At 35.0% G+C, this 12,060-nt stretch overlaps 1 protein-coding gene across 5 annotated transcripts in view; it reads left to right on the top strand.

Annotated features, from left to right (window-relative positions):
• Robo1 (roundabout guidance receptor 1) overlaps positions 1 to 12,060 on the top strand; it is an 820,976-nt gene that overhangs the window by 111,519 nt on the left and 697,397 nt on the right. The window contains exon 1 of one of the 5 annotated variants that reach the window (XM_070030454.1): positions 6,155 to 6,331. The exons of the other annotated variants lie outside the window; for them this stretch is intronic. Coding sequence (XP_069886555.1) covers positions 6,223 to 6,331 — 109 coding nt within the window. The 5' untranslated portion in view covers positions 6,155 to 6,222. Of the gene's footprint in view, positions 1 to 6,154; positions 6,332 to 12,060 lie in introns of those variants that run through there. 5 annotated transcript variants of the gene reach the window in all.

Consider the following 12,060-nt stretch of genomic DNA (forward strand, 5'->3'; position numbering starts at 1 on the left):
TTATCTGGTTAGCTATTAAGTGCATGGCAATACTTTACCTCCATATGTGATACTGTCTGGCTTCTTCCTCACAACCTCTTCATGACATTTCATCATTTTTCTCAGAATTGACTTCATGATCTTCACCTCAATGGACTGTAGTATGTGACACTAACCTCCCTTTTGCTTGTGTTTTCCCTACTAATGCTGCTTCTAACCACTCAAGCACTCTATCACTCACCTTGTAAATACACATCTATATCGCTTTGTTCAGTTATATTCCTGCGTGGACTTTTTCTAATGTTAGTCATCATTTGTCCTTGACCAAAATTCCAAAGTCCCATATAAGCTATAACTTTTCCCATAGATTGTGCTACGTAATCCATTTCCCAAACCCTTGTATCATTCACGCCATATTTAATTTTTCAGAGTATTATTTGTTTTTTGTTCATTTTATTTTTTTCACATTGCAACTTAAAATATATTATAAAGGGATGTACAGAGGGGTTACAGTTACACATAAGTCAGATATAAAGTATATTTCTTTGTGTCAGTTGTGGGGCTTGAACTCAGGACCTGGGTGTTTTCCCTAAGCTTCTTTGTTCTAAAGGCTAGTGCTATACCCCTTGAGCCACAGCACCACTTCCAGTTTTTGAGTGGTTGTTCTAAGTTTCCTCTTGGTCTGGCTGGTTAGATTACAACCAACCAGATTATATGTAATACTCCTTTTTAGCACCAACAGTCATTATTTATATTTGAAAATATCAATGAGAAAAATTGTATCTCATGACTGTGTATTACCAATACAATGTCCCTGTCTATTTTTTGTTTATGGTACATCTATCCCTTGTTTGTACAGCTACTAAAAGAATTTAAGCCTTGCACAAAGTATATTATATATCTAGGTGTCTAATTTAGAAAAGAAATTGTGTTAATTCTATTTGCATAAGACAGTTCTCTTTATTTTGGATTGTTAATTTATTCATCTAATTAGACAACTATTGCAACTATGTATAAATAGCTGCTCTAATTAATGATGGAAAGAATAGGAGGTTTGTAGGACTGACTGAAATTTTCTGCATTGATCATGGCATTAGAGATATAATAAATTTATTTTTGCAAAATTAATTCAGTCCACAATTATCTTTATATATTTGATGAATCTAATTTAAGTGATATGCATTTAAGGTTTTTTTTAAATTTATATTTTGCAAAGATACTGTTGATTGGTGTAGTGTGGTACACCAAAAGAAGGGGTAGAAGACAACCAGTGGTAAAATCTCTTTCATGTTATAAAATGAAAACCACTTGTGTCCTTTTAAATAGCAGCAATATATGTATGGCCTTATGGAGGAAGTCTAAAGGGCAAAAACATAAGGCACTGCCATTCCTAGAATTCATTTAAACATGTTGATATAATTCCTAGATGACTGTCATGTCAACCAATCACTTATATGAGAGATTCTTTGAGGTTCTACAATGTATTGGATACTGTGCCATTGACCTAATTAACAAATGTCCTTTTTAAAGATAGTATTATATGTTGAATAGTGGTGGAATGTTTTCAATAATCTGATTAGAATATACATTCTGAAACCAGATCTACAACTTAAATGTGCATAGCCATCTGGCTGCAGTGGAAAACTAGGAACTGTTAACAACTGAGTGAACTGAGAATTGACTGCCTGACTTCGAAAAGATGCAAAACAGCTTGCAAGCCAAACATAAAAGGACTGTGAGATTGATTAGAATGCAACCCTACGAGATGGTGTCCTCCATATTAACATCACTTATTTTCTCTACAGTGTGAAAGAAACTAGACAATTCCGTGGGTGAGAGGATCATGATGGCAGCCATGACCTTTACCAACCAGTTCATGTGTAAATCAGCATCAAGGTTTTGGAATTAGCTGTGATAAAACAAATGAGGGGCCTTTTATTCAAGCTGTGTAGTTATCTCTTTCTGTGTAATAAATTACCACCAAATCTCAGCAGCTTAAAACAACAATCATCTATCAACTAGGCTATCATGAAATGGGGATTGATTTGGCTGAGTGATTCTGGTTCGGGCTCTCTCAGGAAAGTTAAAGCCATCCTGTAGGCAAGGTCTATAGTCATCAGAGCCCATAAGCCTACACAAAAAAACTTAAACAGGCTTAGAGCCTTGTTGGCTGTTAGATCAATATCTCTGATTTTTGTTTTCATGTGCCTCTACACATACTGTAGTCCCTTCACAAAAATGTTAGCTGGTAGCCCTAGAGAGATTAAGTCAGAAAGAAGAGGTAGTGCCAGTGTATTTAGGATGTCTTAGAGTCATACCATCAGTTCCATTTTATTCTCCACAGAACCCCCATCCACAAATCAAGAGAATGGAAATCTAGATTGATTATGTGTAAGGGGAAAATTGTAAAATGTAAAATTGCTGCCTAATCTCTGCCATTTTCAATTTAGATGTTTAATAGTGGAGATTAATTTGATCTCACCAACATTAGAAATTAGTTTATTAGATAAGATGCTTTGAAATTTAAAAAAGTATGGATAATCAACCTAATTCCCCCCAAAAGTCTTCAAAATCAATGGAGTTGATATGTATGCAAACACTTTACCATGTTCCTTAGAAATAAATGTACTTTTTGATTATCTGTGGTTGTGGTCAAGATGTTATGCTCTAGACAAGGTCATTAGCCTCTAAGATTTGGCAAGATGATATCACTCATAATAATGTCCAGAAAATAACAACTACCATTATATATGGATGAGCAATGTTTCCTATAATTGAAGCATATGTGCATGTTTTCCAATCAAAGTAAGAGTAAGCCTTAACACTTTTATTTATGGAATGCCTATGTATATGTCAGTTTCTGCTAAAACCACTCCAAGCCATTTATTATCCCTAGCCTAGGCTTCTGCAATAGTTGAATTCGTTTTCCAGATTCAACTCTTTCCTCTCAAACACATTTACTATACTGTAGTGATTGGGCCTTAACTTAAATCAAATGTTCCTTAAATGGGAATTAAGACTTTTATATGCTATATACCAAAGATCTTCACTAGATTTGGGATCTTAATTTTATTTTATCAGTATATAGTTTTTCCTCACACAAATTTCAGCATTCCTGTCTATCTCATATTAAGTAATTGTGAAATTTTGAAGAATTATTTAATGATGACAATTTTTTACAAACCCACAAAAACTGGCTGGCTTAGAGCTGCGATCCTCACATCTCAGCCTCCTGAGTAGCTAGGATTACAGGCATGAGCCACCAGTGCCTGGCCAGAAATACATTTTATCAGAGATTTTCACATGTGCAATTTAGAATGTGACTGCCAAACATGCTTTGGATAAATTCATAATTTTACAGAACCCCCTCATACATACACACAAACACACATGTAATTTAAGCTTGTATGGTTATTCCCTTATTTGTGGGTGAATAAATCATGAGAAAAATAAATATTTCTGGAAAGGTCTAAGTATATAATCTTTGTTCAGCTATTAAGCATTAATAGGATTGTACACGGCAATGATATTGGTAAAATATATTCCATGGAAGAAGAAAATTGGCCAGAAGTCCTGATAGTCTTGACTTTTGGGTTGTTATGGAGAATTTGGGGCTTCCTGGTTTGACTAGATTCTACAGCTCATAGGAAGAATGAGAAAAAATGAGAAATACTTCTTTGGTTCTTCTAAGCAAGTCAGACATTTTCTTCTGTGTGATTCCATACAAATTACTTGAAGAATTCCATTTGATGGTGATGATGATGATGATGATGATGATGATGATGATGATTATGGAACATGAGAACTTGCTGGTTTAAATATTCATATGGCATCTGAACTTGGGAACTTGTATTCTTGCCAGGTATTTTTCACTCACTATTGGCAAATTACCATTTGAGCAATTGGGAGTGGGGTGGGGGATGGGGGGGAAGGAATGAGGGGAGGACTGGTAATTGAGTATTAGGACTCCATTATTTATTCACAATTCCTCTCTCCATTTGTCTTCGCTCGGATAACACATATTTCAGCTTCCTGGTATTCATTTTGTTAAACTGCCAATTCATTGTTCAAAGGAATTATGTCATTGGAATCCACTCACATATACCAGGCAAATTTAGTTATAACTCATATGCTTATGGAAAACTAATCCAACCCTACGTTTGACAGCCTATTTCTTCTTCTAATCCCTGTTAAATTTCCCTTTTTCTTGAAAAAAGGCTGATATTAACTAGCCCTGTCCACAGCAAATGATAACAAAGTGGTCATACTCTGCATGATTCCATGAGAAACACTCTCGAGGTACTAGAGCCAGGCATTTTCACAAAACCTTTAGCGTGATTTGATGATTTTATTGTTTTTCATCAAACTAGTGTTCTCATATATTTCTTAACATGAAGCAGTGATTTGGCTGGGAATAGTAGAAGGCAAACATTTTAAGTCATGCAATATTTCAGCAAAAGAAAAAGAAAACCAAAATATTTTTCCCTATTTTTAGGAATTTATCAAAGAATTAATATATTTCCTCAAAAAATGCTACATTATCTTACAAACAATAAAATTTCTGGTATCTTGCGAACATTCAAAACATATCCGTTGACTCAAAGAGACTGGAAGATTTAAGTTAGAAAAATATTCAAAATATTCTGCTGCATTATGTGGTTTAGAGTTCTGAGCAAGGTTCTGGTGTCTTAATCTGTAATCCTATTTAATCTAGAGGCTGACTTCTGGAGGATCATGGTTGTAAACCAGTTTGGGAAGAAATGATTTCTAGACTCCAAATCCAAAATAGCCAGCAAAATTCTGGCTGGAGATATGTTTCAATGTTATAGAACCAGCTGAGCAAGCTCAAGGCCTGAGTTCAAAAAAAAAAAAAATTAAAGTTCAAAGTTGAATACCACAGGGCAACAAAATTCAGCCAAAATTGACTAAATTTCTTTCCACATGGCCACAATCTCTACCTTACCCTCTTGTGTTGTTTCACCCATGTATTCTACTTGTCTGTTTGCTGTAGCTATTTTTCTTCAATTTTCTTGACCTCTTCCAGAGGTCAAGAAGGAACAGTAAATAGCACATTATCAGATATGTGTTTCAGAAACATCTCTTAGCAGCTGTGTGAGCAAGTGTAGAAGTAGGTCAGATTTAGAACATTATAATGTGTTTTAAAATATCTGAAAATGGCTTATGTGCTTGTTGTTTAAAAAAGCATATTTTTTGTTCTAGAGTGTCCTTAGACATCTAAAATCCTTTTAATTTATTATTAAAAATAAAGCAAAGGCAAAGGCAAGCTTCTTACATCCTTACAGCACATCTTCAAAATAATCAGAATAATATATTGATTTTCTCCTAGGAAATAGCCTTCAATATTAAGCATAGAAGTCTGATTAGCTGAAATATCTGCTCAGCTCACGAGGTGATAGAGACCATTTTGCAGGAAACAGAAGAGTTGGAATATACCAAAATATATTTACAAAGCAAACGAGTGTTTATGATTCATTACACATGATTCTTGAATGTGCAAAGCACATTGCATCCTGCCTGCTCCATGGATTTGAAATACTGTTGGCAGACTGTCTTTATATATTATTCTGTGATCACAGAAAGTGCACAGGAGAGGCTGGATAGGAAAGATCATTGTTTACCCCTCCCTTTTTTAAGAGGTATTTTTATCATGTCTTAGCAGCAGATATTTATACATCTAATCCCTTCTCCAAGATATTAGAGCTCTGAGAACAAGTGGTATTTTTTCCCTTTCTTTAACAACCACCTCTGTTTGAAATGAGGTGTGTTTGCAGTGTCAAAATTAAATATTCAGTTTTGTCAAGTACTATAATCTGTTGTACAGAATGGATAGGTGGGAAAACGTGGAAATCTTAGCTTTTTCCTCCCATCAGGTTATAGAAAATGTTGACAAACATTTGGAAGAAGTGAGAGATGGCAGGGGGAAGGTTAGAACTAACCTAGCTGCAGGAAAATCAGGAAAACTGTCATCTCTCTCCTGACATTTATGCTCATGGAGAGAGGAAGGTTTAACTCCCTTCTAATTTTTTTTAACATTTCCTGCATAATTCAAATAGGGAGTCTGATGGGAAGCTACCTGCTTTTTTAATATTTATGTGCAAAAAAACAGCATCTTTGCACTTCTGCTGAATAAAATGACAGGATTGGCTCCAGATTTCTATTCCCAGTAAGAGGCTTCAGGTTCGTCTGCGACAGGACTCTCCATAGAGGTTATTTTTACCTGGCATGGCTGTGCTCTTCCTGATGCTGCTGCTCTTGATGGCAGAAATAACTTCTCCTGTGGGTGTCTCGGGTAAAATGAAAGCTGGGTCAAGGTGGAGAGGTGAAAAGAATCGTGAGTAACCAGGATTTTATTCTTCTTGATGCAATTCCTGCTTTCTTCTTCATATTTAGAAATGCTTAGGGTCTGCCTGCTTTTACATTTCATAGCTTTTCCAAAAGCTTCTTATAGGATGTAAAAATAATTTTTACACATTAAATATGCATGCGGAATTAATGGTCTCCACCTTCTCTAAGTACCACACATCTGCAATATTGTTTTGGATTTTATTTCAGGAGTTTTGGTTGGCTTTTAACTCTTACACTTCCTGGAACTTGGAAAAGCTGGGCAGATAGATCCTACAGCCTTGCACTGTAATTTGCCATTGCTTCCTCTGTATAAAGTTAAAGTGTATTGCAGGTCTTTGTGGATATTAAACTGTTAGGTATGTAACAAAAATCCTTATATTCCAAGTTTTCCTTTTTTTGTCTGAGGGTAAGAAGAAAGGAAAATTAGGGTTAACGATATTGGTAAGAACTTGGTCATGAATAACATAAGACTTGATGTTTTAAAATTGAGTATTAATAAATGCATTATTATATAGTGTTGTTAACTTATTTTCTCCTGATGCAATTACAAGAATTTCACTGTTTGATTATGAGGTATGTTTGTATATTTCAAAGTATAGTATTGAGCTGGGCGCCAGTGGCTCACTCCTGTATATGATAATGTTAGCTTGTTAGGAGCCTGAGAACCAAGGATTGTGGTTTGAAGCTGGCCTGGGCAGAAAGGTACATGAGACTCTACTCCCAATTATCCTCCTTCTCTTACTCCAAAAAGCCAGAAATGGAGCTGTGGTTCAAGTGTGTGTGTGTGTGTGTGTGTGTGTGTGTGTGTGTGTGTGTGTGTGTGTGTGTGTGTGTGTGTGTGTTTTAGTCTTTAGAACTAAGTCTATGTCTAGTACAGTATTCTACTATTACAGGAGAGAAACTTGGACAATCGACAGTTGTCTTCCTCCAAACTAAATAGCCCATGACAATGCCCCTTTTTATTATCTTATAGGACAGGTAAAACTGTGCATGTGATTGTGTTTGTGTGTGTATGTGTGTGTGTGTGTGTGTGTGTGTGCTTACTTGTATGCTTGCACACATGCACACAAAAATATACATGTGTGAAATTTTATGAGACATTTCTCTAAGTTCCAAAGCAGAAACTTAGAAGTTGCCTATATCTATCTACAAAATAGAGACATAGAAATGAAACCAGCAATTTGTAGGAAAAAAAAATGCTCCCTTTCAAACTTCACTGAATGCTAAGAAAAGAGGTATGCCAATAAACTAATTTTACTGGGCCTTCCTCCAGGAGAAAGTCAAAGAAACCTTGAGGCTAATTGCTAAGTGAATGACTTTGCTTGAATCATACTTGGCCATTTTCTGTTCTGTCTTCCTGACTTGAGTGCAAGGTGGAAAGCTGCGAAGGACAATCCTGGGGCTTGCAAGTGATACAAGCTCAACCGTTACAGATTCAACTTGCTCCTTTCCAGCTGAATTTCCCAGAACACACACACTACTGGCCTTTTATCTCCATTTTTCTTTTTCCTTTAATATCTCTTTTTTTTTTCTCTTCATGACTCAAAAAAGTTAAACCTATAAATCTGATATTTCTACTACCCAGAAATAATTATTGATATTAGGGACCATTTTCCTTTGGAAACACACATTGCCTCAGTGCCTTCACTCTGACGTCTAAATCTGATGTCCCATTTGGAGAATAACAAAGAAGTCCAAGACACATAGAAGTATGACTATACCTTAGCCAGGCGTCGGTGGCTCACGCCTATAAACCTAGCTACTCACAAGGCTGAGATCTGAGAATCATGGTTCAAAGCCAGCCCAGGCAGGAAAGTCCCTGAGCCTCTTATCTCCAATAAACCACGAGAAACCCAGAAGTGGTGCTGTGGCTCAAGCGGTAGATCGCTCTCCTTGAGCTGAAGAGCTCAAGGACAGCGCTCAAACCCAGAGTTCAAGCCCCACAACAGACAAAGAAAAAAAAAGGAGTATGACTCTACCTTAAAATTAAATCAACTCACTGTAATTCATAAGATTTATTGTACTTTTAACCTATCTAGCCATGTAGCTCAGAGTACCGCCATAAATATTGTACATAATGATACTAATAGAAAAAGCCTGATAGAAAGAGAATGGGGTGGCAACTCTGCTTAAAGATGAGTGAAGTTTATGATGTACTAAGAAGTGACATGACTTCCTTGGAATAGTCTCCCAGGTGATCATGTATAGGTATAACTCTGTAATCAGTGACCTAAGCTCCCTCATAAACCATCTAAATGTGGAAACCCCTACCTCAGTACCTTTGTGTATGCGTATATACCTACCAGTCTCAATTGAGTATCAAGATATTCAAGATGTGACTTCAACTAGGCATCCCAGAATCTCCATTCTAGTTCAAAGTCAATGAATATGTCTTTAGCAAGCTGCAAATTACATATATGAGGACTCTCAAAGTATCAAACTTTATTTTTAGGAATATACTGTATTGAAGTAAATGTAGAGTGAACACTGTAAAAATTACAATAAACCAATTTTTCTAAAGGGAGAATAAAATTATATGATTTAAAATTATTTGATTTCCCAAGAATTAGCTCAAGTATAAAAAGGTCCATAGTAGAATCACAGTGATAGTTTCCAATGCCAAAGAACAAGGTAGAGAATATTACAGAATTTATTACTCTGTTCTTCATATAAACCTCTAGAAACCCCAAATTGAATAGTTAAAATACACTGTTACATTGAAAAGTTTAGGGATGGAGAGCTGAGGTAATTAACTGAGAATTTTCAAACTAAAACAATTTCTGGACACACAGATTAATTGAGCCCCAAGTGACAAAGTTGTGATTAAAATATTGGATTAAACTGGATAGTCTTTGATAATTTGTAAATATTTAGATGGATACTGAAATTTTTAATGAATTGAAAATTACATAATCTATTTAAAATGGCCGTGATAAAAATCAGTCAGAAATTTCTATTGTATTTCTAAGTTTCAAAAACTTATTTGTGATCATTTTTGCTGTAACATTTTGCTGTAATTGAAAATATACATAATTAATAGTCTCACAGTTGATTGTTATTTTTAAGAGTTCATATCTTCAATCAAATATTCTTGGAGAATATTAATTAGGGTATATTCTCAATAAATTCTGTATAATATGTAAAATTATTGAATGTCAATTACTCTGGAACAAACTTTTGTACACAGCTATCTATCAAAGTATTAATTATAGCAAAAAAGTAAAATATAAATTGCAGGAGGAAATTGTAAGTATATATAATGAATTTACAATACTTTATAATTTTGGGTTTAGTATAGGCAAAGTGGCTTACTCCTATAATTCTAGCTACTTGAAAGACAAGAGATTTGAAGGATTGAAGTTTGAGATCAGTCCAAACAGAATTGAAAAGATCCCCAACCAAAAAAACAATACCTGGGCATGGTGGTTGCTCACCTGTCATCGTATCAACTTGAGAAAAATAAATTGGAGGATTTGGAGCAAGGCAGGTCCACATTTAATTGTGCAATCCTATTCAAAAAGTAGGGGGATGGGGCTGGGAAGGTAGCTCAGTGGTAGAGTGCTTGCCTTGCATGCATGAGGCCCTGGGTTTGATTCCTCAGCACCACATAAACAGAAAAAGCTGGAAGTGGCGCTGTGGCTCAAGTGGTAGAGCACTAGCCTTGAGCTGAAGAGCTGAGGGACAGCGCCCAAGCCCAGAGTTCAGGCCCACGACCCGCCAAAAAAAGAAAAAAAAAAAGTAAGGGGAGTAAAAGGAACTGAGGGCAAAGTTTAAAGGGTAGAGCACCTGCCTGGTAAAAACAAAACTCTGAGTTCAAACTTAGTGCATGTGTACACACACACGCACACAAACAGCATGAAAAATGCTTAAAATATAATGTTTGATGTTTTAAAAGGCTACCAAAATTTATGTTCATTATTATTCTAAACTCAAGATATCATAAGAACTTCAAGTTATAAAGAATGGTACTAAGTTACTCTCAATCAGCTACTTTTATTTACAGCATTTATCAGTATCTATTTATATACCAAAAATTTACTTACATGTACAAATAGAATACAAAGCCAAGTTGTCAAGAAATTTGTCTTTCTTATTTTTAATTTACCTATCTCTAGTGAAAGTCCAGAAAATTGCATGCATTCAATAACTTTTATTGATTAATATATAAAGAGACATTTTGTTAAAAGATATACATCAAATGAGAATTTCCATTCAATATTAAGTTGATATATTCTCTGTATTACTTATTTTAATGGCACTTTGAAGTTTTTCCAAGTTTTAAATAAGCATATTAATCTTTACCTAAAGATATGTATATCATTAAATAAAAGACTGCACATAGAATTGGCATATACATAAATTTCAACCTTTATATTAAAATACAGATAATTTTAGTAAGAAGCATTAAAAAAAAAAGAGAAGCAGCTGCTTCATAGAAGGCCCTCAAAAATACAACAGAAAAATGGGTTGAAAGAATAACATTGTCATTGTAGATCATTCTATTTCATTTTTTATAAAATATGCTTATCTTTATATATCTTAGTCTTTAGAGTAAACAAGTTAAACAATAACTTAAACATTAAAAGTATGACTTACATTTTATTATTTTATAAAATATCAATGATGGAATATTAATACTTTTTTTCTCTCTGAGCAAACAAATAGAAACTAACAAAATAAAACCTCCTAGGTACTAGTAGCTAACACCAGATATCCTAGCTGCTCTGCAGGCTGAGTCCTAGAAGATTATGGTTCAAAGTCAGCTGAAGCAGAAAAGTCTCTGAGATTCCATCTCCAATTATCCAGCAAAATGTTGGCTTCAAATGGTTCAAATGGGTGCAGTGCTAGCAATGAGCAAAAAGCCCAGAGAATGTAAGGCCCTGTGTTGAAGTCCCAGTACTAGAACACAATAGGAGAAAAAAAATGATGCCAGGCACCAGTAGCTCTGCCTGTAATCCTAATTACTCAGGAAGCTGAGATCTGAGGATTGATTGGAAGTCAGCACTGGCAGAAAAGTCCTCATGAGAATTTTATCTCGAACTAACCACTCAAAAATAGAACTGGAGCTGTGGTTTAAAGTGATAGAACACTTGTCTTGAGCAAAATTGCTGATATGTCACTCAAGTCCTGAATTCAAGCCTCCTGAACAGAAATATATATATATATATATATATATATATATGTGTGTGTGTGTGTGTGTGTGTGTGTGTGTATACACACACACACACACACACACACATATATGCTGAGAGGGATGAAAAAGAAGAAAAGTGAAGTTAAAGAAAAAAGTAAAAAAGAAGAAAAACTGTAGTGGATCTGCTAGGGAAATTTGACATCTGTTAAATTATGGTTTTAGGGGAAATAAAACGGATATAGAAAGAAAATCATGGTCCAAATGAGATTAAGTATGTATTAATGACTTGGAGAGAATGTTAATTAGAATGCAGTATAGGTCCTAAATTTGCCAACTTAAAATTATTTCTAGGAATAAGATAATAGCAAAATCATTTCTATTTAAATTGCCCAGTTCCTATATGTAACCTAATAGCACACCTCTCACAAAACGTGAGTGCACATGTACACACACACACACACACACACACACACACACACACACACACACACACACACACACTCACTCACACATCTTCCCTATATGACCCTATATGATTGCCAAAGTTAAACTTTGGAGAAACTGTCCTTCTCAAATATGTC

Source organism: Dipodomys merriami, unplaced genomic scaffold (genome assembly GCF_024711535.1).
Source record: "Dipodomys merriami isolate MVZ:Mamm:240054 unplaced genomic scaffold, mDipMer1.0.p SCAF_2, whole genome shotgun sequence".
Lineage (NCBI taxonomy): Eukaryota > Metazoa > Chordata > Mammalia > Rodentia > Heteromyidae > Dipodomys > Dipodomys merriami.